The 26,634-nt window shown below is 35.1% G+C and overlaps 3 protein-coding genes across 9 annotated transcripts; 1 reads left to right on the top strand and 2 right to left on the bottom strand.

The window, feature by feature from the left end:
* The first annotated feature begins 1,946 nt into the window (after positions 1–1,946).
* Positions 1,947–13,395, top strand: LOC117933555 (SKP1-like protein 21). 4 transcript variants are annotated; one of them, XR_004654316.1, is made up of 11 exons: positions 1,947–2,070; positions 6,743–6,976; positions 7,661–7,882; positions 8,058–8,249; positions 8,324–8,434; positions 8,624–8,702; positions 9,080–9,183; positions 9,295–9,476; positions 11,354–11,479; positions 12,480–12,627; positions 13,029–13,395. XR_004654316.1 is itself a non-coding variant. In XM_034854975.1 (11 exons), the coding sequence occupies exons 3-11, from the start codon at positions 6,941–6,943 to the stop codon at positions 12,505–12,507; spliced, it is 1,080 nt and encodes a 359-aa protein (XP_034710866.1). In that variant the 5' UTR covers positions 1,947–2,070; positions 4,452–4,547; positions 6,743–6,940; the 3' UTR covers positions 12,508–13,389. The 4 variants fall into 4 exon arrangements, 3 of the variants coding, with proteins under 3 accessions (XP_034710866.1, XP_034710865.1, XP_034710867.1); XM_034854975.1 differs by adding an exon at positions 4,452–4,547 and having other exon boundaries at positions 12,480–13,389; XM_034854974.1 differs by having other exon boundaries at positions 12,480–13,389.
* A 381-nt stretch (positions 13,396–13,776) lies between these two features.
* On the bottom strand, positions 13,777–14,947 carry LOC117933558. The gene has a single exon (XM_034854979.1). It carries the CDS (start codon positions 14,718–14,720, stop codon positions 13,950–13,952), a length of 771 nt encoding a protein of 256 aa, XP_034710870.1. The 5' UTR covers positions 14,721–14,947; the 3' UTR covers positions 13,777–13,949.
* Positions 14,948–15,776: 829 nt separating this feature from the next.
* Positions 15,777–23,157, bottom strand: LOC117934016. Of its 4 annotated transcripts, none has more exons than XM_034855609.1 (10): positions 22,958–23,157; positions 21,041–21,221; positions 20,544–20,680; positions 20,290–20,334; positions 20,162–20,215; positions 19,346–19,450; positions 19,020–19,226; positions 18,384–18,469; positions 16,575–17,635; positions 15,777–16,328 (listed from the first exon to the last, which is right to left on the bottom strand). In XM_034855609.1, the coding sequence occupies exons 2-10, from the start codon at positions 21,219–21,221 to the stop codon at positions 16,096–16,098; spliced, it is 2,109 nt and encodes a 702-aa protein (XP_034711500.1). In that variant the 5' UTR covers positions 22,958–23,157; the 3' UTR covers positions 15,777–16,095. The 4 variants fall into 4 exon arrangements, with proteins under 4 accessions (XP_034711500.1, XP_034711499.1, XP_034711501.1 ...); XM_034855608.1 differs by having other exon boundaries at positions 21,041–21,268; positions 22,958–23,145; XM_034855610.1 differs by having other exon boundaries at positions 21,041–21,214; positions 22,958–23,145.
* Between the last annotated feature and the right edge of the window lie 3,477 nt (positions 23,158–26,634).

The following is a 26,634-nucleotide window of genomic DNA, read 5'->3' as shown; positions in this document are numbered from 1 at the left end:
TTCTCAAAATACATAGGAATTGTTTGATAATTGTTTTTAAAAATAATTTTAAATAACAATTTTTAAAAACAAAAGTTAGTTTGGAAATCTAAAATGTTTTTAATATTTTTTAAAAATATTTCTTATATCTATTATTTTATTTTTAGTCATTCTACATATTTATATAATCATTTTGTAAAACAATCCTTATAAAACAATTAAAAGATATTATTCGAAAATGTCGTGTGTTTTCTATTTTTGAGAATACAAAAAGAAAATAATAAACAATTTTTTATTATCAAATAGTAAACATAAAATATTTTTGAAAATAATTACCAAATACCTCGAAATTTTTTGTAAGAGGTCATTTTGAAAATAAATTATTGATATGACAACTAAAATTAAATTAAATAATTATAGTTGGAAACTTCCACAAAGGCATGTAATTAATTATTATAAAAAGGAAAAAAGGAAAAGGGGAAAAGGAATAGAAATATTATATAATAAATAAAAATATAAAAATTTGTTTATATTTAATTTTAATCATCTTATTTAAAAATTGATTTGATGTGACATCCATCTATTGTGGGCTTGAAGGTCAACAAAACAGAGAATGTGAGAGGAGACCTTTGTGAAGCTCAATGTAGTAACTACACTTAAATGGACAAGAAGCAGTAAGGGAAAAACATAGGACAACTTGACAAAATTAATATTCTATATTTTATATAACAACAATTGAGAGTCAATGTGGAACTATTTGACTGCCTTTGTTGTCTGTCTCATATGACCCATAAGAGACAACACATGCCAAATTCTAACTTTATTGGGTCAAAAATTGGAAAAAAAATAAAAAATATTTAATGCCCTGTTTGTTTATTGGAAGATTGTCCTCCATTCTTATAATAGTTTTTTTTTTTTACTATAAAATCAGTGGGGAGTTAGGAATAAATAAAATATTTATACCATATATATAATGTTTGACTTTAAATATTTATGAAATAATTTTTTATTTTGTATTAATATTTATTTTATAACATGGGTTTCACTTTTTTTTTTTTTTCAAAAAAAAAAAAGCAAAAAATAGTCAAACCAAACAACACTTTATATCTCTTATGGAAAATGATTATGTTTCGATGATTGTTTCATAAATCAACCTAATAATTTAAAGTACTTAATATATATTAATTTTATATTAAAAAAAGTAATTTTATATTTAAGTAAAAATAAGTTAACTATTTTGACTTAAGTCATTTGAAATCATTAAATTGATTTATCAAACACCTTTTTAGTAATTAAAACGACCATAAATAATACTAATATAAAATTATTTTTAAAAGAAAATTATTATTCATGGATTTTAAAATATTTGTATATTCATTGATTTTTTTTTTCTTATAAACTTGAAATAAATCATAATTTTTATTTTTAGTTATTTGAAAGAAAATGCTGAACCGAGGAAAGTAGGTATTGGTGGGTTTTAAAAAAAGTATTAATTTCATTGAGCTCTTTAAGATTTTATTTAAATACATCTAATCATTGTTGATTTGAAATTTTATTAAATATTTTTTTATTTTTTTATTTTTATTTGCTTTTCCTTTAATTTAAATTAAGGGACGTATTTGATAAATTTATTCAACAATAGGGGTTATCTGTATTTATGTAAAACCTAAAGGACGTAAGTGAAATTAATATTGAAAAAAATCAAAATTATTATCTTTGATTATTTGAAGGAAAATGTCGAAGGGAGGTAAGTAGCTGATCCGACCCGACCCACCTACAACGTGGCAAGATGTCCATAGAAACCCTAACTGCCACCCACGTGCCCCAACACAGATACATTCAGTGTCACGTGCAGATCACGTGAAGGACAGACAGGCGAGAAACCAAAATAGGAGAGAGAAAGGGGGGGACTTTTACAAACCCTAGCAGTCTTTTGTCCCCATTTCCACTAGCGCCATTTCTCTCTCTCTCTCTAAAATTTTCTCTCTCCATAAGCTCCTCCATCTCTCTCTCTCTTCCCTCATCTATCCATTTCACATCTCTATCTTCTCCTCTCTTAAACTACATTTTCACCTCATCTCTCTCCCTCAGGTATGTCAATCTCTCTCTCTTACTCATTGTACACCATTAATTTATCAACATTCTAACTCCCCTTTCCTCCACCTCCATTCTTTATTATTTTCACAAATCATGAAATTTTGGGGTTTTGTTCTTCTGGGTTTTGTTATTTTTGGGAGTGCTGTCTTGCCCTCTTCTAGGCTCGTGGGAAATGGAACGAAAGGGGAAAAATAAATCACTAGGGAAATTTGTATGATGAGTTTGTGTTGTTTTTGGCAAGATAGGAATGAAAAAAAATCTGTTGTGGGTTTCTGTGTTGTGTTATTATGTATCAAATAATGATAAATTTGAGATTTGGGAAATTTACCAGGTGTGATTTCCTTTTTGTTTTCCCCATATCAAGCTGAGAATTATGAGAACAGCCAGTGTTTACAGAGTTAATGAGCTTCGAGATTTAATGTCATAGGACAACAATGGGGTTTTGCAGGAGATTTCTTTTGTTCATATTTGTTATCACTTTTCACATATTTGTTTGGGTGCAAGAATGGTAAATCTGTATTTTGATTATGGTGTGTTGTTCTATAGTAGGGTTTAATTGTTTGATTTGATTGGGAACCTTTTCTTGTGAAGCATGGAAACTGGGTATTAGAGTCTGCATGCACCTATATAACTACTTGGAGCTGGCTAGGATGTTGTCTTAGCGAGTCAAGTTACTTTTTTTTTTTGAATCAAGAAGGGGAATAAGAACTAAAATTGCTGAATTAGTTTTCTGTTTCTATGGGTGACTTTTGCTTTAAGCCTTTAATCATGAAATGCCATGTCGGAGTAAATACTGAAGTTTGTGACTTTTTGTGTTATTGTTAGTTATATATGTTGTACCGGAAATTAATATCCATATTTAAGTAAGGTAATGAAATTCATGACTTTCACCGTATTCCATGGATATCTAGTTCATAATCTATGGATATTTAATCATTAAATGGCATGTTTGGGTAGGGTTTTTAATTTGCGACTTTTGCCATTATCCTTGTATGTGTTTTATAGGCATTTGAATTTAAGTAAAATACTGGAATTTGTGACTTTTAGTGTAATCCATGGATATTTAATTGCCATCTGTGGATATTTTGTCATGAAACTCTATGTCTATGTAAAATACTGAAATTTATGACATTTGCTGTAATCCCTATTCGTATATATTTTGTATGTGTTTTTTGTGTTCTCCTCGCCTTGTTTTTTGGCCTTTTTGGTGTCTCTATATATATCATGTATACTTTGATGTGACTCTTTAGGTGCTGATAATACAATTGTTACTTCACCTGGAAAAAAATTATGAGATTCCATGTTAGATAAAATACTGAAATTTGTGACTTTCTCTGTGATTTGGTAAAAATAAAATACTGAAATTTGAGTAACTGCAGAGATTTTGTGCTCCCTCCCTCCTAAATTCCTAAAAATTGTAAATTTTAGTGAATGGGAATGTGTCCAGCATATATCCAAGAGACATGGTGTATGCTTAGAATCTTAGTGCTGAAGATAACAAGCTTCTGTGGTAATGTTATTCATGCCCCAAATGTGCCTAAGTTTAGATGACATATGGTTGGTGTGGTATAGGAGTGCAAATTGGATACTGCCATCTTGGAGCCCTTAGTACAAAATGTCTGGAAAGCACTTTTAATCTCCCCTCAAACTTATGACTCACATGACTGGACCCCTCTAGCTCTACATAAACAGTTGGAGGAGGTATCAGGTTAGAAGGTCATCATCCAAACATCCAATGCATGGCAGCAAGTGATCCCCATTTTAATTTCTGTTTTGTGCCAAATATGCATAGTATGGATTTATGCTGCATTTATTTTTATCTTTCTAGATGTTCCTACCCACTGACGTGTATCTCTATGAATTTATAAATTATTGAGTGCCATGTCACCTTTTTTTTTGACCTGTCAACAAATATCAATAAGTGATGGATAAATATGTAAAATATGCAAGTCATTATGCCTTGTATGTACATGCTATGCAAAGTGGAGAAGAAACATATTTTTCAATTATGTTCTAATACCTTCTTCACATTCCTATTGCACAAGATTTTGCCTAAGTTTGACATGTTTGAACAATACTCCTACTCCCTAAAGGAGCTAGTGAACAGTTAGGCAATGTTTGAGACAAAAAGGTCAAATGTGGGAAAGCCTTTTTATTTGTTGTTGTTTGGTCCATTTGGAGAGAGTGAAATAGAGGAAACCACATGAAGGTGTGCAAGTGGTGGATAAAATAATTGTCAATATGGTAGCTTTTCAGTGTTCACACACAAAATTTCTAAAGGGATGGTCAATCATAAATATCTGAGTCTTGGACCTCTAATTTTTTTTTTTTTTTGAAAGTTCAAATTTTGGACCTTTATTTTTATTTTTTGATAGGTAAACAAAAGATGTATTAAAAGCGCAAAAAAGGAAGCACACCAAAGTACACAAGATGTATACAATGGCTACCAAAAGACGGCCAAAAAAGGAGAGGTAAACAAAAAACTATTCCTTCCTTTAGTGAGGACCCAACCAATTGATAAAGTCACAAAGGGACATAGGGCCTACAAATATGTATGTCTTAGACCAGGAAAACAAGTTACAAGAGAATAAGTTTTTTAGCTCTTCATTCTCGAATGGCCTTCTATTTATCTCTTTCCAAATTGTCCAAAAAAGACACAAAGGGGCTACTCCCCACGCTTTCTTTCGCTTCATCCCAACACAAGAATCATGCCAAGCCAACAAAGTCTCCCTTATAGAAGAAGACAACACCCAAGAAACACCAAAGAGAGCAAACAAAAGTTGCCTCAAGACCCTTACAACACTATAGTGGAGCAAAATATGGTCAATCGACTCCTCCTGAAATTAGCAAAGGAAACATCTATTTGTCAGGTACCACCCTCTTCTTTGGAGACAATCTAGAGTCAAAACTTTACCCTATGAAACCTCCCATGTAAAGAAACACACCTTAGGTGGAACCTAAGAGTTCCACACTGCAGCTTTTGGGAAGGGGTCAGACCCCTTAGTTCGAAGGCAGGAGTAAAGAGACTTCACAGAGAAAAAACCACTCTTCGTCCCCAGCTAGAGCACCTTATCCTCTCTTCCCCCAATCATTGTCTTATCCTTAAGCCTCAACAGGAGCTGTTCCACAATATCAATCTCCCAATCATTTAGATTCCTAGAGAATCTAGGAGTCCAACAACCACTACTACCAAGAGACTGGTTCCACATATCTACCAACCATGCCTCCTTTAAGCCAGCTAAGGCAAATAGGGAGGGAGAGGGGAAGAGGGGGTGGGGGAGGGATTACACAGTGACTCACTACCATACTACCTATCTTTCTAGAACTCGGCACTCTTTCCATCACCAACGGAAAAGAAGACTTAGTGATAAACATAGCACATAACTTCCTCATGGCTTTCCAAAGCCCAACCCTATACCTCTCACTTACTTCCTTTGAACACCATCCCCCCTTCAATATTCCCATACTTGCCCTTTATGAAATGCCTCCATAGAGCCTCTCTTCTGTTGCATACTGCCAAATCCACTTGTTAAGAAGAGTCTTATTGAGTGAGTCAAGCCGCCTAACTCCCGATCCCCCATCCTTCTTGTTTGCACAAACAGTGGCCTAATTCACTAAGTGAGGCTTTCCTTTTGAATGCCTTCCTCCCCATAAGAATTCCTTTTGAATTTGTTCCAACCTTATCCACACTTCCTTGACATTTGGAAAGGCAACATAAAGTAGATGGGTAAGCAAGATAAAGTGCTGCGAATCAAAGTAAGCCGCCCCCCTTTGGAAAAATGTTGTCTTTTCCAAAAAGTCAACTTTTACGAAACCTCTCTTCCTCCCCATCCCATATTGCCAAAGAATTTGAGAGGGCACCAAGGGGAAGGCCCAAATAAGTGGTTGGAAGAGCTCCCTCTTTACAACCTAGAGCAGAAGCCAAATCTTCCAAGTTATCCACCCTCCCTATTGGAATTAGCTCACTCTTGCTAAGATTTATCCTCAAGCCCAAAATGGCCGCAAACCACATAAGTAGCCAACTTAAGTAGTTCATTTGAGTCTTGATTGCCTCGCAAAAAACCAGAGTATCATCAACAAATAACAAATGGGAGATTTCCAAACCCTCACCACCCTTGCCATTCACCTTGAAACCAGACAAGTAACCACCCTCCCTAGCCCTCTTGAGAAGACAATTGAGCGCTTCCATTGCTAGTATGAAAAATATTGTTGTTAGATATTTGAACTATGTGTATGAGCTACAACAGTTATTATTATTATTGTTATTTGGCTGTATGTATTTTGCAATATTTTATCCATTCGTAAGACTTCTATCACCCTTCCCCGGAAAAGTAATACGTACCAGGACAAAACATGGTGTGGTATTGTATTCTCTTATGTTTAAGTTCTGTTCAATAGCTTCTCTACTGAGTTGAAGTTCCTGCATTTTGAAAATTCGTGCTTTATCCAGAACAAAGTTTTAAATACTGTCTTGCATTTGGAATTTACTCATCACACTTTAATTTGGAGATCTAGACTGTTTGCTCCCATCCAAATCAAGGCATTTCTATATGTGTTGTCTCAAATTTTTTATCTCTCTTTTAGTAAGCTGGATCTTTCTGTGATGTTTGTTGCATTTTTATGCATAAGATCTCATGTTGTCTTCATCCTTTTGTTGATTTTTTAGCTTCAAGCAGAGTTAGAAAGACTGGGAAAGCTCTCCAGATAAGAAATGCTAATACTTATTTTGTTGGGATTTGGTATTGTGCCATTTTGGGAATCAGTGATAAAGAAGGCAAATCTTCCATTTCCTTTGTTTCTTTCAAGTTTCTGAAATTGGAGGTGCAAGGTTCTTGTTCTTTACTAAGATCAGCTGTCATCATCAATGTCAGAAAGTGCTATGGCAGTTGTGAAACCTGAGGTATGTTACACAGCTATTTTGTGAATTGTTTTTTGCTACTTTTCATTATCTGCCAGTAAAAATTGGAGTAAACAAATGCAAATCAGTTCACTTATTTTGTGAAGTTCATTTTTTGCTATGGTGGTTTGTTGCTCAGGACCCATCCACCAGAAAAAAGGACATAAAAGTAAAGATTGTTGTTCAGGACCCTTGTAGCTTATATTGGCCTTATATTAACCCAATATAATGTTGAGGGTTTGGATGTGGTCTAGTCTTTGGAAATAGAGGGTATAAGGTGTCTACATTGAGCTGAATTGTAAAGTTAGTTCAGATTTGTTTAGCTACATTGTGCTTAGATTATGTTATAGCAATTTACATCTACTGTTAGGTTTTTATAATGCAAATGAAGCAGACCTATAAAAAAAAAATGCAAACTAAGCATGCCACTTCTAATGTAAATCAAAATGATGCCAATTTGCCATAGGCCTAGCTCAACTTGCGGTTGATCTGGGAACTCTTGGACTTTTAGATTTGAAATACGGAATCCTAGGATCAGGCTTAGATCACTAGTTGTTTTTTTTATTTATTTTATTTTATTTTCTTTTTTTGATAGGTTATTTGGTTTTTGTTATATGATGTACTCTTATTCACTCTTTATCCTTTTCTTATGGCCTCTATTTATTTTGTTTAAAATTGTGTATCAAGATGAAGTCTTATATCTGGCTCCAAACTGCTGATGGTTCTATTCAACAAGTTGAAGAAGAGGTTGCCATGTTTTGCCCCATGATATGCCGAGAAATACTTCAGACTGGCATGGGATCTTCCAAAAATTATGCCATATCGCTTCCACAACGAGTCAATCCTGCTATCTTGGGCTTAATACTTGATTACTGTCGGTTTCATCAAGTACCAGGTCGCTCAAATAAGGTCTGATATGTTCTTTTTCATGTGAATGCCCTATGCTTGTCTTAGATTCTAATCAAGGATATTTAACTATTCATTTTGTGGAATGGGGATTGGGACTGGGTTGAGATGGCAATTGCATAAGATAACCAAACTGATCAGTTGAACTTTATTTGAATTTAATTTTTCTTTTGTCTAGGAGCGGAAATCCTTTGATGAGAAGTTTATTCGGATGGATACAAAAAAGTTATGTGAGTTGACATCTGCTGCTGACAGCCTCCAGCTGAAGCCTTTGGTTGACCTCACCAGCCGTGCACTCGCTCGAATTATTGAGGGGAAAACTCCTGAGGAAATTCGTGAGACGTTTCATTTGCCTGATGACCTTACAGAGGTGTTTGTTGGAAAAATTCAGAGTCTCAAGATTTTGTCTGCTTCAATTTCTCATATAGATTTGTTTTTTCCCAGGAGGAGAAGTTGGAGCCCTTGAGAAACATAACTGATGATCCACGGATTCGGCTATTGAATAGATTATATGCAAGAAAAAGGAAAGAATTAAAAGAGAGAGAGAAATTGAAGGTGGTTATGTTTACTTATTATTTCTCTTTATATGGTAGATGTGAATTCCTGTTCTATGGTAAATATGAATTTGAAGTGCATTCCAAGTGATTGCATGTAGTTATGGAGCATTGAATCCCTAAACCTGTATATATATATGTGTGTGTGTGTGCTTTCATTAATAAAAAAGGTGGGGTCCATGTATTTCAGAATGTTGAGGTTGAAGAGGAGCGTGTGGATGAGCGTTCGGTGGATGATCTCCTGTCATTTATTAATGGTGAAGATGGAGGTAATTGTGAGAAATGTTTTCACTAGATTTTGCTTTCATATGGTTTGCTGTATCTTCTTGCACAGTGGCTATAAACTGAAATAGCACCAAATACCAAAGTTCATATGATGGCTATAAACTGAGCTATATTTCACTTCTCTTGTATCCCAGAAGCATCCATGCCCTTGAATTTGTTATTTTGATTGATGCTTGAGCCTGTATGTTGGGAAAACATGTGCTCAATTCTTAATTGATGCTTCTTAAAGCAGTTGCTTTGCTTTTCCTAGACCTAAAGCTTGTTAGCATATCTGAGAGTAGTAGTGTTCTGAACCTGTCTTTTATTTGTCATTTTATTTTGTTTTCTCTTTTGTACTCACTGGATGATTATGATTTTACAGATTCTAAAGGGGTTAGAGCTTCTAAGAATAAAAAAAAAAATCGGAGAAGAAAGGATCAAATGAAGGACTCTTCTTCAAACAATGTAAATGGAGACCATAAAAAGGTTGGCCTTACCTTCCTCTCTCTCTCTCTCTCTCTCTCTCTTATCTATCTATCCATTTTTTGGTGATGTTCTAATCCTTGTTGACCTAAGGGTGTCTTCTTTGTGTTTTAGGAGTTGGATGGAGTTCACACATCTTGCCATAATGCCGAGGCTGATGAAATTTTGGTGTCCACCCCTAGTAAAACTTCAAAATTGCAGGAACTTCCTGCTTCTACCTTTTCACCTAAACTTGAGTTTGACGATGGAGATATTGATGATGAGTTAGATCCTGCAATGAAGGAACAACTTGACAGGTTAGATGGATACATTAATATTCATCTTATAAAAAGGTTTTGAGATGGCAAAGAGCGTTTATTTTCATTGACACCTTATAAACTATTGTTTATGCTCATTTTGCCTATTAAGAAAAGAGAGATCTTCTTAGAGCCTGTCTGGAGAAAGAGGAAGGGAGAGAGGGAGACAGAAAATCTTCCTGTAAACCCTCTACAAAAGCATAATGAAAAAGAGCTCTGAACCCCCAACACGTGTGCATGACTGAACATGCTATAATAAAAATAGCTTTTCTTAAGGCAATCAAAATCTGAAGACTGGTAAGCTATTTAAGGCTGCTGATTTGTTAGATGGATAAATCTTTTAAATGGTCAAACTCTATGGAACCCCTGTACTCCCATTCTAGCAGAGGAAATTGATGCACATGTTCTCATCTCTGCCGTTGTTTTTAAGAATACAGTGCCATTCTGTGGGGTGGCATGGAAAGAGGTTTTGCAGGGTTGTTCCTCTTTTGCCTATTCTGGTCCACTTGGAGGGACCAAAATGGGTGGTATTTTGATGGTGGGGAAAGCTTGGTGGTGTTTTTGAAGTATCTTTGCTAATTCTTTATCCTCTCAATCTAATGTGGCTTTGCATTGTAATTTTGAAAATCCATTCTTGACTTATTTGATTATGTAGGCAGCACTTAATTTGTGGTGTAAGTTTTGTTGTATTTGATGTTCTTTGTTTACCTCTTATGTACATGAGTTGTGTCCTTGATGTAGGACAGCCATAAGATGGTTGTCTACAATCAGACAAGGTGGAGTGGGAAACTTCTTTCAGGGAGAAATTTCCAATAAAAGATTTCTCAAATTCTAAATGCAACTCAAATACCAATTATTGACAAATTATGATACCATTGAATTTTAAAATGTAAAATTACCCAATACCCTTTATAGTTAGAATTTCTTTATTTACTTACATTCATTTCTTGAGTACACGTTGGAGAATTTTTTTTTTTGATAGACAACAAGAACATGCATTATTAAGCGCGCCAAAAGAGGAGGGGTGAGCCCTACGTATACAGGCTGTATATGCAGAAACAAACCAAAACACACCTCAAACAGAGAAAGGCCCACGCTAACGAACAAAGCAAACTTAACCACAAAAAAGAGTATCTAGGAAAATCAACATAGAGGGGAAATCCAACTCCAAAGAGTCCTTAGTCTACTCAAAAAGAGTCTGAATGAAGAGATCCTTTATACTCTGGTCAGAGAGTTCTTCATCTTTAAACTTCGAATGAAGAGTTCTTCATGTTGGAGATTCATCCTTATCAGCACCCTTTGTTAGGCGTCTTTTTAATACTACTTTCTCTGTGTTAAGAGGGGAAGAAAAAGCTGAAGACCAATGGTGCCAAGACCTGGTCAAGGGATATAAAGCTTGACCTGAACTAACCTTATGGTTTGGTTTAGTGTTCTTGACTGTATAACTCACTGAAGGCCCAGTAGTGACCCAATTATATCCAGTAAGGCTTTAACTGCTATAGCCATGAAGGTCATAAAATTGAGAATGATTTGATTCTGTGGCCGGCAATAAGAGGTCCTGGCGAGGGACAGATTCTCTGCTCAAACTGGGTGTAAATCACATTCATACACTATGCACATGTACATGCACATAATAAAGATAATGGTTGTTGTAGTGCTACCAATAGTGGGAAATGTTGTGGGGAACTCTTTGAATATCATTTTTTTTTGGATTTTTTCCTTCCATTCTTGCTCTTTTGCTCATGTGTTCCATTTGATTTCTGGAATTAGTCAATGGATATCAGCTGGTTTGCATGGTATGAAACCACATGTTCCATTCAGTCCTGTATGATTTGTTATTATCATCTCAACTAACTCTGCAGAGTATCTTTATGTAGGGAAGTGGAGGATTTTGCTCGAAGATTGAATTCAGATTGGCCGGAAAGAATGCAAGAAATTCTCTCTCTGGGTCAACAAAGAAGGCTTGTACCAATATCTATGAATGGGAATGGTTCTGCTCATAGGTACACAAGTATGTCTTTCTTCTAGTTAATGCTTTTTCGTTAAGGAGTGTTTCTTTTAAATCTATGCCTTTCTATTCTCTAAGGGTTCAAGGTTATGCTTAAAAATAGTTACTGTTTCTTCATGTCTAACACTAAGATTTCGTGTGCTTGTTTTAGTTAACCTCCTTGAACCTTAACTAGCTCCTCTTGCTTGATATGCAAAGGGGAAGTTAACATCCCTACCTTAACTACAATCTCAACAAAATTTTCTCCTATTAAATGCCCAAAGGAGACATAAATGTTAGTCCAATATCATCTTCAAACCAAAACATCTTCCTTGTGCCCATAGCTTGGAGCACATGTCTGTTGAAAGAAATATTGGGAGAGTGTTAGCATTCTATTGAATGTTGGGAAGCTACTTTTTTCCACATAATTGTTGGGATCACTTTATTTGAAATTTACACCTGAGAGAACACATAATGCTTTACCATGCAAAATGACATGATATATGACTAGCATACCGGCTACTAGCATACTGGCACAAGTGACTACAAATATCTCTCTAATCTAATGGGTTAACTGTCAATACATTTCAAAGGCACCTTTGTGTAGGCATGTCAGTGTTGTTAGCTCTGGAGTGTTTGGTTTGTTTAAAATTTTATTGGAAAACCAACTGGAAATCTAGACAGGAGGTGAATTATCCATGGTGTTCATCTGAAAGGACCAAGTGCTTGGCATAATAATTATAGATTGACTTTTCTTCTTGAATTTAAATATGTCAAGCATATCAAACCATTCCTCCCACCTCCACAACCATTTGAAACCCAAGAAGTTTTTGGAACAACACTAACCAGATTTTCTGTGCTCAATGATCAATAGACTAACGGTTTTCAAATCCTGATTTTGAACCTCAACCACACTGAAATAGTTGAAGTCTAATCAGCTGAATACTTGGGCGAAACAGAGTTTTAAGAATGCTAGTTTTTGTATTATCCATGAAATGTATGATTTGTGTCTACAGGTTTGGACAGCAGATAATGATCCCCTAATAGATAGCTCATTTCCCAGAAAGCGGTTCAGCTTGAGTGTTGTAGAGAAGACGCTCGAGCAGGAGCGTCCTGCAGCCAGAACATAGAAGATATGGCAATGGTTTTTGGTGTGGACAGCATGTAAGTATATTTGTTTGTTTTGCCATCACCAAGATGCAATTTTAGTCCTGTTTTGGCATCCTGTATGTTGGGGAAAAAAAGGAAGGAAAAAAAAAAGGAAACCAAAAACGAACTATTGAGACAATTTGGGCAAAATCTGCCCATTTGTCTTTGACCTTGTTTTGTTTTTGCGGTTGTTTGTAACTTTCAGCCATTGACATGGGCTATCTTCTGCACTTTATGGAAATCATGTTGATTTCACTTTTCTGCCCATATTAATTGTTTTGAAATCTTTCATTAACATTATTGGTGGGATTTCATGAAGAAAATCAACTTCTAAACCGGGGAATTATCAGACAAGTTTTTCTTTTACCAAGCCTTACATTTGAGAACATCTTCTGTTTTGAACTGGTTTATAATAGTAACTAGAGGAAGAGCAAGGTAGAAGATGGAAGAGAAATGGCTACTTTTCTCTTTAATTTCGGCTTCTTCTGCGCTTCTGTTGAAGTTGATCTGAGGAGAGAAATGCAGTTTCACCTTGTACAGTTAGCATTTTGTTGTCCCAAATAAGCTCAGATGTGGAATACTTGATGGAGAACCAAGACTGAGCTTCATGTAATGTGATGGCTAACATATGTTCCATATTTTATACAATTCTCAATCTTCATAGAAAACTGAGTTATGTTTTTTGGGCACTGAATCTGAATCTTAGTGAATGTATGAAAGAGATGACCTCCAGAAATCCTCCCAGCTTGAAATGCATTCTGAAATAAATTCACATTAGCATCATCCTGTTCTTTCATTTCCCTCAGTAATTTGTACTGACTACCAATTAGATAACTTGTACCCTGTTTGGATGGATTTTTAAGAAGCTAAAAATTCTTTTTTAACCTCCATAAAAGCTTTTATGATTGTATGACTGATTTTATGGTTTAAAGTATTTCATTTTTTTTTATTTTTTATAATATTAATATTGTTATTTGAAAATAATGATTTTGGTTTCAGGCAGAACAAATAGTTGGGTCCCAAATGGCCTTAATCTTGAACAAGAGATCCTTGAACTTCCAGATGTTTTTGTGAGAGATTGGATTGATTTGCAGGAAGACTTTGAGGATTGAAGGATTGATTTGAGTTTCATATGATAAAAAATGTTTTGAATGATAAAAGAAGTAAAAGAAGAAAAAGAAGTACCCACTATCTGATATGCTATTATTATAAGAGGTTGAATTTCCATTTTCCATGTAATCTCACTTATAACACCAGATCACATCCCAGCAAATTACAGTTTTAGAGACCTAAATTACATAAAAGAGGGAAAATAAAAATAAAAGCCCTAAAAATCTTCAGTCTTTGATTTTGTTAAAGGAAGCATAGTACTTCTTGAAAGCCCTGGGAAGATAAACAGGCAACAAGAACCCAAACAGGTTGAAGCACCATAACACCATGTTGGCTATGGCAAGTGCTCTCCCTATATACACCCTTCCGGCAGACCCACCGTACTCTTCATCCACCTTCCCAATCTCATTCCTCAACCACTCCACGATCGTGAAAATTCTTCTTGAATTGTAAAACACCGGCACGAATACGCTAATGGGTATTGAAAATTTGTCGGAAAATGCCACTCCCTCCATGAAAACTTGGCTGGATAGGAGGAAGACGTGTGGAGAAGCTGCTTTGATGCCCTGTTTGTCTTCTTCCAGGATGCCGTGGAAGATGTAGGCAATGGGGAGGATGAGGCCGATGATGGCGGCGATGAAGACGTAGAGGGAGAGGAACTTGTTGTTTGGGTCGAAGACTCGTTCTTGGGTCGAAGCATTGGGTGGTGGCGGGAAGGCCACCTTGGAGATGAAATGAATGTAGATGTAGGAGAAGACGACGAATACAAAGTCTTCGATGCTCACCATTCCGCTGGCGGAGAAGACGACAATGACGGCCAGGGCGTTGAGTTGCCGGAACGTCAGGAAGCCTTTGCGGGTGGGGGCGATGGTGGGGTGGTGGCCGTTCTTCGCAGCGGAGGCGGAGATGGGTTGTTGGTGGTGGTCCTGGTCGTCATGGTCATGATCATCCTTCGGAAGTTGGATGTCGTTATATGTTGGCCCTACACCACCTGACATTTCACAGAAGAAGAGGATTTTGGGTTTTCTGAGCCTTCGGAATTGTGTAGCTCACTTTCTCGAGAAAATATGTGTGAAGGGGAGTGAGGGAGAAAATATTAAAACGTGAATGGTGAGGGATGGATGAAGAAGCGGGTTATGCCGTTAAGGTGAGGAGGGTGTACACGTGGCAGTTAAGGAAAGGCAAAATGGTGATGGGGTTGGAAACGTGCCGTTTTCTCGGACATAGGTGGAGGTGATAGACTAGTAGTGGTCCTGGTCGCTCGCCACATCACCTGGCCATCCCAAGACACAAGAGTGAAAAACTATAGACCACACAAACTTGGACGATAGTCTCCCACCATATAAAACGCTGCGAACTAGGGGGTAGGATGACCCCACCATTCTATCCATGCCCCCACCGCCACTACATGAACTAAACCCAAAGGAGGTGTTTGTTTTTTGATTGAATAGAAAAAGTCAAAATATTTATCTTTTTCTATTCAGCTAAAAGTAATATGTTGACATCATCCAACATAACTAAATTGAACCTATTAATAACAAATTCATTTTAGTTATGTTGGATGATGTCAACAAATTACTTTTAGTTGAATAGAAAAAATAAAATATTTTAGCTTTTTCTATTCAGCCAAAAAACAAACACCACTTAATCCTCATGGTATAATTGGTATTACTATTATTAAGCCCTGCCTAGAGTGCCTCCCCAAAGATAGAAGCTTGAAGCTTTGATCCGCCAGTCTTGGTTTGCCAATGGTTTGATATTGAATAATGTAAATTCTAGAAAAGTAGAAATAAATTCATCCCAAAGAGTGATAAAATAAAGGGAATAAAATTTTATTCTCCAATGATGCTTGCGAATAAAAAAGGGGGAGAGTGAATAATTAGTCTGATAATTTGCTAATGTGAAAAGCTTGGAATGGATGCTTTAGGAATGTCCCCTTAGTGCAATGCTGACAGCAATTTTTTGGGGCTTTACAAGGTTCCATTCAGATGGATGTGACCTTATTACAAAATAAGTGAACTCAAAATTGAGAACATATATGAAGAGAATGGATATATATAGGGGAAGAAAAAGAAGCACAAGTAGAGCTCTCTGCAATAAAACTAAGATATCCAATTTTATTACAAGAAAATTTAGACAATGAAAGCAAAAACCCTTACTAATCAAACTCCTATAACAACCCAGGGTGGGGGGAAAGAAATTGAAAAAAAAGGGCAAAAATGTAAATGTAAAGATTTTACCAGAAAAAAACCTTTTAATTTTCTGACAGAAGACCTTTGGTAAAACTGGAACCTCTGCTAAGAATGGCGATGGTGGGTTAAAACTGCACATTGGTATAACAAAAATGGAATTCCTTTCCTCCTTTCCTTTTGGTCAGGTATTGGTTCTCTTTTTTGGAATGTACTTTAGCTTAATTCCCTTTTCGGACGTTGGTCTGAACTTGACTTTGACAGTTGCCGAGGTTGAAGACTCGAGAGCCCCGGCATTAGCAAGGTTGTTCTGTGTCTTGACAAGATTGTCTGATGCTGGTTCTGTGCATCCTGGAGGCTCGGATTCTGGAAATATGACCAGTTTCACATGGTCTGAAGCAATAGCCTCCTTCCATCCTACAAGAGATATGTAACACATCAGACATGACTACGCCCCTTATTTCAAACATCTGAAGCAATGTAGCATATCCAATCACTAACATAACAACAAACCTCAACCCTAACTCGACCCCTGTTCTATTTTTTTTCCACGTAAGGCATGACAAGCTTCGATTATTAAGACAATTAAGTTTTGAGCAAGCATATGTGTGGGTTAGTGCGTAGATCAGAAACATTTAAAACACGGATTCAAATTGAACTTACTCTGTGCGAGAAAAGCTTCTGCAGCCCAGCTGGAGAACTGAAAACCTCCTACAGATGATCTTTCCTTCATCTGTGATGCGAAATTGTTCACACCTGTGCTACTATTAGTGTCCATAGCACATGATCTGATGCAGCTTTCATTGGACAGGGTTAGGTCATTTCCCTTCTCAGTAGCCACACCAGCTTCAGATTCTCTATTGCCACTTTGAACTGGCATTGAACCTCCAGTTTCCTGTCGGTTCACAACCCTCCAATGTTTACCTGTTGACCTATTTGTGCCACTCTGAGCTGGATCTGGCTTCATAGAAACAGAATCTGGTTTAATGGGCTTCTCCTGAATATAGGTTTTCTTTGGCATTGGATGCTGTGAGGTGCAACTATCTCGGGCTACAACTAGATTCTCACCTTGTAGCTGATCACTAGAATTTCCAAGTGTGACAGATATAGAACCTATCATCACCTCACAGTTCATATTTTGATCTGGTTGGTTTAGTACCTCTCTCTGTAATCTGCTTTTCAAGCTTTCTCCTTCATTTTCTGATTTAGGTTTACGGGTCCAAACTTTATTATTATTGACTACTGGAACAGCCCTGGGATCCCTGTGGGTGGCATGCTTTTGTATGGCTCCAAACTTTGATATCTGAGGATTCTGATCTGCATGGAAGCCATTTGGTGCGCCTCTCTGTGATTTTGGCACCTGTCTTCGCATTTTAATTAAATGCCGACAACCAACTCCCTGTGCAACTCGGCGTTCAACATTCTGAGAAGTGCCTGCTTCAGAATATCCAGCACCAATTCCAGATTGAGCTGTGGTATTTGCACTATCTTTTTCAGTGTTTGAAAGTTCTATGGGTTCAACTGATGGAGAAATGGCATATGATTGTGTGGCTGTCTCACAAACGGTTGTAGCCACATGACTGGAAATTTCTGCAGTAGGCACAACCTCTGACATGGTGATGTCCTCCGTAGAGTCTGTCTTCTCCCCATTGGTTTGCTCCTTTGCTTTCTGTTCTTTCTGCCTAAGCTTTTTCTGCCTTTTCCTCTCCAACAGCTCGGCTTGCCTATGACAATTCAGGAAACAATTAAGGACAGAAACACAGATCTCGTTTCCATGCAGAATTAGGTTCTACAGGAAGCAAATTAAATTCATCATCTGAATTTCTCAAGCAACATTTGTCCCACTCTTTAGGAGTACATGGTAGTCAACATTCTACCATAGTCTAATATTTCTTTTCTAATATACATTTTCATCTTTAAATAAACAAAACAAGAACTCCAAAGAGTTTCTTGGCAAGAAAAAGAACTTTATCAGCGAACTAAGATATGCAATCATTTATAGATAAATCTAAAGAATGTTCTTTTTTTTTTGGAGGTGGGGGGGAAGGGGGAGGGGACACAACTTGGAAGGGGCCTAGTCCATGGACTGAATAGCGGTAAACAAGCATCTTAGCTGATAGCTCTATCATATCTGTTTTTTTTTTTTATAAGTAGCTCTATCGTATCTGCAAAAAAGTACACAACATTCCACCTGAAATGCAAGTAAATTAAACATATTCTTCTTCCCCCCACCCAAAAAAAAAAAAAAAAAAAAAAAGGAGAAAAAAAATCTGCATACATTATATTAGCCTCTGAGATGGGAACAAAAAAATTTAGGATGTTGTGCAATAGAAGTTAGTTACTTGTATATAGAGTGCCTCATGGAGAAAGAAAAATAAATCTCATGAGTACACCAGAATTGTACCGCTAGACACAGTGGGAGAAAGGAGAACAAATTGGCTGGAAATGTACAAATCAGTTGGTGCAATGTACCTTTTCTGAGCAGCTTCTTCCTCTTCCACAAGCAACTTGTGGCACCTCAAAGCTTCAGCATCCTTGTCAGCAAGCCATGCCTTAACCTGAGAGCAAATAAATATTAAATTCTTCTCTCATAGGTAATGCTTCCCCCCACCCCCCTTTTTTTGTTTTGTTATGTCATATGGAGTAAAACTTGGAACCTCCTTCATCCCCCACCAACCCCTTACCACTTCAGCCAAGCCTCAACGGAAACCTAATAAATATTAAATTAATAATGGAACATTCTAGAAAAAGCAGTCAGAGATTATTGAAGGCTCCTATATGCACAGGTCTCCTTATCATGCTATGATGCAGAAAATTAAAAAATTATTGATGCTGAAAACATACAAATAGTATCCATAATCTGTGGGAAATTTGGTGAATAGAAGAGCCCTTCCAGATTTCATTAACAGGTATTATTCAAGGATTAGATTATTTGGATTTCATTGAGATTTTTTGTTTCTTTCCTTTTGTTTCCTCTGGGTGGTACCTTGTTTCATATTTACTAGGGTTACACTCCATCTTTGGCAAGTTATTAATTAATTTCATTGCTTATCATGAAATAATAGAATGCCCCAACTTCAAAAGAAATGAAAAGAGAAAAAAGAATACCAGTTTCTGTTCTACCAGGAAGCAGGTGCAAGCAACTAAGTTTTTCATCTCCAAACCAATCTTCCCAGCTTCCCCATCAAAAACATATTTTTGCATTGATTCAGCTGTGCCAGCACATAAAAATGTTTTTTCACTTGCATCATCAAGGATACTGAATAAATCCTGGGAGGATATTGGGAACCTGGAAGGTCTAGATTGGACAATATCCTGCAATGAATTGATACATCTTCAACATCCATTTAAAAAAAAAAAAAAAGAAGATAAATAAAAACCAAAAGCTGAAAGTTTGATAATGGGAAGAAATAGATAAATAAATGTCCCCTTACCAAAAGGGCAGAACCAGCCTTCATATACACTTGTGGAAGAGAAGAAAATCCTGGCTTCCGGACAAATGATGTCAATGCCCTCACAATTGAAGACCCAGAAACTTCCTACAAGTTATTGTCAATTACAATCATACTTTCAGAAAAAAATGTGAAATATCTAAAATGGAGAAACTGATAGAAAAAGGACAAGTAGATACTTTCATGCTGCCAATATGAACAGTTGGGGATAAATGATGTTCCTTAAAAGCCAACCTTTAGGCTATCTTTGGCTCCCAAAAAATTTGAGAAAAAAGCAAGGGAAAGAAAATAGAGCAGAAAAGTAGAAGGAAAGAAAAAATGAAGAAAAATTAAAAATAAATTTAAAGTTAATAAATTATTTTTATATACTAATGTAAACTCATTTATCTTATTTTAGCTTTTTTATATAAAGATCAAATAATTTGAAAATGCATAAATATCTAATTAATTTTAATTATATTTGATTTTCTTTCCTATTTTCCATAGTAAAACCAAACACAAGAAAATCATTTTCCTTGATATTTTTTTTCCTTTTCTTAGTACTATCCCGTAACCAAACATAGCTTTAGTGCTGTGTTTTTTTGCTTTTATAGTTGCTTTCTTTTTTCTTTTTGGTGGCAAAAACTAAGAACTAGGGCATATCTAATATAAAGCTTTCACTAAGAACTAGCAAAGGTTTGGAACGTAAACATTGGATAAAACGGATGTGCTTAGTGAGGCTATATTCATGGCATATGATCATGATTATTCATAGAATAGGGCATGAATGTATATCACTAAAAGTTACCCAGTTATTACCTCGAGTGAAACATTCTTGAATGATACAACTTCCTTAGCATCATCCACAGAGAGCTGCAAACAACATGGATCAATAAACATGATGCCAAAGGGGGAGGCTTCACTCAAAACAAGAAGAAAAGTATTACCTTATCCCAAAATGCTCCTAATAGATTCCTGTTTTTAGTTGAATCCTACAAAATGTAAACTACATCAGACAACTGAGAAAGTAATAAATAATGCTACAGAAAATAAACAAAATGAAAAGAAATAAAGCTGAAAATTCAGTAAAAACATGGAAATGAATGAACTTAAAAGAAGCTAAGGTAGAAATCTCAAACAAAACTTCAAAAGAAGTGGCACAAATTAACAGAAAATCATAATTGCAAGACAATAAGCAAACCTTATCAATGTTCAAAGTCCGACGGTGTACACGTATATGTCTTCGGTAATTAATGGGTGAACAAAATTCTTTGGAACACTTCTCACACTTCTGCATTTGTACCTTCAAAGGAGAAAGCAATGGCCAACCAGGGAGATCTGCCATAAGACATGACTAAAGAATCAAAATACTTCATTCAACATAAGAAGACCTAATGGTAGCAGCAATTCAAACACCAGCTTACAACATATGACATACATTTTTCAGGCTCACATTGGCCATAGCAGCGGCCTGAGCAAAGGCAACAACAGCCTCAGAGATTTTGAGTGGTTGCATATGTTCAGGTACATTCTTTGTTCCCTTTAAAGGCAGCCCACCACTTTTTAAATGGTGAACAGATTTCTTAACTCCATTAGGCACAAATGCATGTGAACTGAGACCATTATAATGCTTTAGAGAATGCTTCTTGCCTTCTATAGAATAGTTAATTCTTAATCCATTAAATAATTTGCAAGTACCTTGCTGATCTAAAGCGTGGAGTAATTGGATCCACTGTACTGGACTTTCCCCGGCCCTTGAGAAAGAAAGAAAAGGCTCTTTTCCTATTGCTTGTCTGATGAAACTGTCCAGGGAATCATTTCCATCTTCTGATTTCATTGCATCTGAAGTGCTAGAATCCTTGAGTCTTGCAACTGGCATCTATGCAGATACAAACTTTTAGAAACTTACTAGCTCATAAAATGTCACTGCACAAAAAAGAAAAAAAACCTTAAACTATCAAGAACAAGGGACATAAATTAATTGAGTTCACAACTGAAACTGACAAAGGCATAAGAAAAGTTGCAGCTAAATCCATAAATACCGTGGAAAATTAAGAAAAAATATTACACTTGGTTAATTTCACTCATATTCTCTTTTGGCCTTCCCCTAGGTGCCACAACGACAAGAGGTTGGTCAAACAAGAACATGGGCCAAAGTGAAGAGAAGAAATGGAGGACATGACTCTAGATAAAGCTAAGTCCTGACAAGAACTAGTATAGGCCAGATAGATAAGAAGTTAGGATATAAGACTTTGTTCAGTTGACTAGCTAGGGAAAAAATTCAGTCCATATGGTTATGGTAGTGATTTAAAAATAAAAAATGCTCACATTTCCATACCTCGGTCCTCAATTAGTCCTCAATTGATCAAATATGTGAATATAAAAGATTGCCTAAAATTTTAAATGTACTCTGGTTTGACAGAGTGAAAAGCTCAGAAGTGCTGTTGAAAAATATCATAACAAACATGCGGTTCTCTTCTTATGTTTGGTTTGTAGCTTTGACCCATCATTGATTTTTCAGTACATTCACAAGGAGCTAAGGGGTTGTTTTAGCTGCCTTTGGCCTCTTTGCATGCTCCCCTTCTACATGGGTTTAGGCAGTCATTGATATATGTTATCCAATTTTCCTATCAAAAGAAAAAAAGAAAAAAGAAAAAAGTGTTGCATTCTCTCTAACTAACAGAACCTAACCTAATGAATACCTAACCTAATGATACATTCCAGCTAACAGAGCTAACGTTTTTGTGTATTAGAAGAGACCCTGTCACAATGTGGGTGTCAGGGAACCAGAAGGGGCTTCTGGATTTTAACAAAATAAGGAACTAGAAACAACTGCTAGACAGAAATTGCAGAAAACCTAATTACAAGGAAAAAACAGAGAGATTAGCTGCCAAATTCAATCATGCAATAGTAAATTAAAAGCAGATAGCTTAAATCTCCAATGCTTGACAAAGTCTTACTAATGCGTATCTCGTGAAATAGTATGCCATAAGAAAACAAAACAAAGAAGTAATTAAGCATTACTCCTCAAGCAATTACCGATCTTGCTAAAAAAGAGGATCACAAAGAACCCTTTCACCGCCACATCCAACAAAATCACAAACTATCAACAATTAGGCAATAAATCCGGCGACAATTTTCTGATTACCACTACCAATACTAAAAAAGATCAAAGCCTCTTAAACGAATCACATCAGATCGAAAAGAAAAACAATTCATTTATGCTCAGTCATTTACGAAGAATATGAAGACAGAGAAAACAAATCAAAATACCAAATCTATCGTTTCTATTGTCTGGAACCCGACAAAAAAATACAACCTCCACTCAACTATGCCTAACACAACAACTTAGCACCGTTTAGAAAGATTTTATCTAAACTTCAAAACCGAAAAAATTCTTAAACAAACCTCAAAATTTTGTTTTCTTTTCTTTACAAAAGTTTTCTCAACAGCCAAACAGAGCAACATAAAATCAATCAAAAAAGTGAGAAAAAAAAAATTAAATCCCAAAAAATAAATGTTGCTAGGGCTTCCTTTGATGTGATCTGTGATCAACACGTGAGGCTAACGACAAAAAACGAGAAAGGGAGAGAGGGTAGTAATCAGTTAACGTACCAGTGGCGATTTGAGAGAGAGATCGGTGCGAGAGAATCGCCAATGATCCAAGCTACGGGAGGTTTGGGAGATGGGCAGGGGACGTTTGGCGGGAAAGAAAATGGGGGAGAAAATGCGAGAAAGTGATCGGCCGAAAACCTTTGATGAATGAAAAAGAGGTTCGAGGACGATGAATGAAAGCAAAATATAAAGGCCGAAAACGAAACCCTTTCAGTGAAAAATAGGAATAAAAATAATAAATAATAAATATGACATGTCAAGAGAGTAGATTACACGCGTGACTTGAAGGGCGTGAAGACACGACCTAGAAATATGTAGACGGACAGCCCAAGCCCATGGGCCCTGTATGGTGTTGGGCTTATGATGGGGTGCAAAATCGAAATTTAGAAGTCACAGGGCCCTACTCACTCTCTCTCCTTTGACTTCCTTGGGCTTCACGTAATTTGACTTTGAAAAGAACGGTCAATGTCATGGTCAAAAACAACAATTAAATTGAAAATTTAATTGACTTCATTCTCAAGCTTCCTTCCATTTTTGTTATCTTAATATTTATTTTATAAAATTGAAATTTTCTAAATAATTATAAAAATTGCATTAAATAAATTCTTTATATTTTTATTTTAAGTAAGAAATAAAATATAAAATAAAAAATATTTTATGTCTTTATTTACTTTTTCTCGATTCGTAACCACCATTGCTTCATTCCATGCATCCATTCCCTAAACTACTGTATACTTTCTATAATTCATCCAACTTTTAACCAAATTTTACTCATTCTTCATATTTTAATTTTTTTTTCATCTTCTCCAAATATCCTTCTACCTATCTTTATGGGGAATTCTTATAGACATCATAAGAATTTAAAGATCCACTTAACAATTTTTTAGAAAGAAAATAGTTTTTAAAATTAGTGTTTAAAACTTTTTCGAATAAATGTTTGATTGTGTTTTCAAATATTTAGTAAAACGTAATTTTTATCTATTTTATTTTATTCTCAATCATTTTCCAATTTTTTATGAGTGAAAATAACTTAAAATGATTTAGAGTGCGTCTGGTAGTGATTCTAGAAAACGTTTTCATTTTACAAAGTGTTTTTGTAAAAAAATTAAGTGTTTGATAAAATTTAAGAAATACTTTTTAAAATCTCAAAAATGTTATAAATTATTTTGCTAAAAACTCTTTGAAACACACTTTTATTAAAACCACTTTCGAAAACACTTCTACTCAAAACATTTTTACTAAAAATACTTTCAATAGAAACACTGTGAATAATGTTTTTGCTCTAAATGCTTTTAGTAGAAATGTTTTCTCTAGAAGTGTATTTAGGATAATCATTTATTAAATGTTTCGCTAGAAAACATCATAAAGTGATTTTCTTACATTATAGCTGATTTTTAATTTTTTTTTTTTTAAATATATCCTAAATTTTGTTAAAAACTAATATTTTTTTTTTCAAAAATGTTTTTTAGACTAAAAACGCTTCTTAGATCATTGACGAATGAACTCTTAATATATAATAAATGAAAATAACTTAAAACCATTTAACTATATTTTTAGAAAACATCATTTTTTAAACAAGTTTTTTTAAAAAAAATATTTTTGATAAAAAAGGGTTATTTCATTAAAAGAGTATTTGGAACCCTAATTTTAGAAATCTAACATTTCATTATTTTTTGGTCCCATTTTGACAAAACATGCCCTTATTATTTTATTGTGAAAATAACCATTTTTTTAAAATATATTATAAATACTTAAAATATTTAAGGACATTTATGTCAAAAATGAGTTACTTTTCAAATAAAAACATGAGATGGATAAATTCAGAGATATGAAAAGTATTTATCTCTTTTAACCAATTATTTCAAAAACAAAAATTATAAAAGCATTTTTTAGTGTAGAAAACACTAACATACTAATTAAGGAGTTATTTTAGGAAGTGTTTATGTAAAAAACCACTCTCAACCGTGTAGAGATTGTCCGCCAAAGGGGTCTTCACGACTTTAAAACGCGTTTACATGATTAAGACGAGTCCATACTATATAGTGTCAGAAACTTTCCCTCTATCCGATGTGAGATGTCACAAACACCCCCCATACAGATACAACGTCCTCGTTGTGTCCTATGAGATTATGGGGCTAAACAAACAAACATCCCCTAAGGGTCAAACAAACCCCTACACCGAAATCGGGGATTGACTCTGATACCATTTGTAACGACTCACTCCTAATCGTGTAGATATTGTCCGCTTTGGACCCAAAGGGGTCATCACGGCTTTAAAACACGTCTATTTGGTTAAGAGGAGCATGCAGATACAACGTCCTCGTTGTGTCCCATGGGATTGTGGGACCAAGCAAATGAACACCCATACGGGGCCAAACAAACCCCACACCGAGGTCGGGGATTGACTCTGATACCATTTGTAACGACATGCTTCCAACCGTGTAGATATTGTTCGATTTGGACCTAAATGGACTCTCACGACTTTAAAACGCGTTTACAGGATTAAGAGGAGTCCATACTTATATAGTGCCAGAAACTTTTCCCATATCTGATATGAGATGTCACAGTTTCTACAATTTTTAATATTTAAAAAATAAAAATAAAAAACTTTAAATATTAAAAATAATACAAACACTTCCTAAAATTACTCCCAAATACACTTCCTAAAATTACTCCAAATACACTTTTAGAAATGATTACTACCCAAACACATCATTGAAACTCCAACTTAGCACTTTCAATACAGAAATCATTGAGTCCACATATTTCTTCTAAGGCTGTCAACCCAACCAAATGCAATGGAATAATATTGTAAAGGAAAAAAGATTCAAAACCTTACTATTCTGCAGCCTCAACCTCATTTAGAGTGGGTTTTACATAAATGATTTCTCAACCTTTTTAAATTTGTTTTATAAATTTTACCAAAGGAATTGATTTTTCTTCATAAGCACCTTTTCAATCAAAAAATGTTTTTTAAAAATACTTTTTAAGTTTAAAGTATTTTTTAAAAATTATGTCAAATGTGCTCTTAATTTTGTTATTTAACTTTTACTCGTAAATCTTAATATGTAGTAAGACTTATTTAATGGAATCCTGTGGAGAAGGAGAAGAACATCCCAACCAGTGTTATAAGGAAATTCGATGAAAATTGTATGATTAAGTAGTGTGTTTTAAAACCTAATTATTTTCTACTACATAAGTCAACCCATACCTCATATAATAATAGTATAAAAAAAATAAACACAAATATTATTTAATTATTAAACTGGTAATATGATTAAATCAAATTGAGTTAGATATTGTATAATTTTATATGATTAATGTCTCAATTGAACATATTTATGATTAAATCGATCAATTTATTTAAAAACACATTTAAAATGAGTCAAATATGAATTAAATATTTTAAAATTATAGTTAGGCAATCGACAAAATTATTGAATGGATAAATTTGAATCACATTTACATTATACAGGTTTATTAAAAAACTACCTCTTTATTAAATGGTTATGTAGATCAACACGAATTTGATCAAAACTCAATTACACTCGACCCAAATCCATGAGAAGCATATCAAGTTCAAGTCATGTTGGCAAATCGTATCAAACTTTGCCTCCATTATGCCTAGAGAAATTAAGATTTATGAATTGATGGATTGAAGTAGAGAGCATGGGGAT

The sequence above is a fragment of the Vitis riparia genome, chromosome 16 (genome assembly GCF_004353265.1).
Source record: "Vitis riparia cultivar Riparia Gloire de Montpellier isolate 1030 chromosome 16, EGFV_Vit.rip_1.0, whole genome shotgun sequence".
Classification (NCBI taxonomy): Eukaryota; Viridiplantae; Streptophyta; class Magnoliopsida; order Vitales; family Vitaceae; genus Vitis; species Vitis riparia.
Note: the sequence above shows the minus strand (reverse complement) of the source record. Positions and strands in the feature narration are given on the sequence as shown.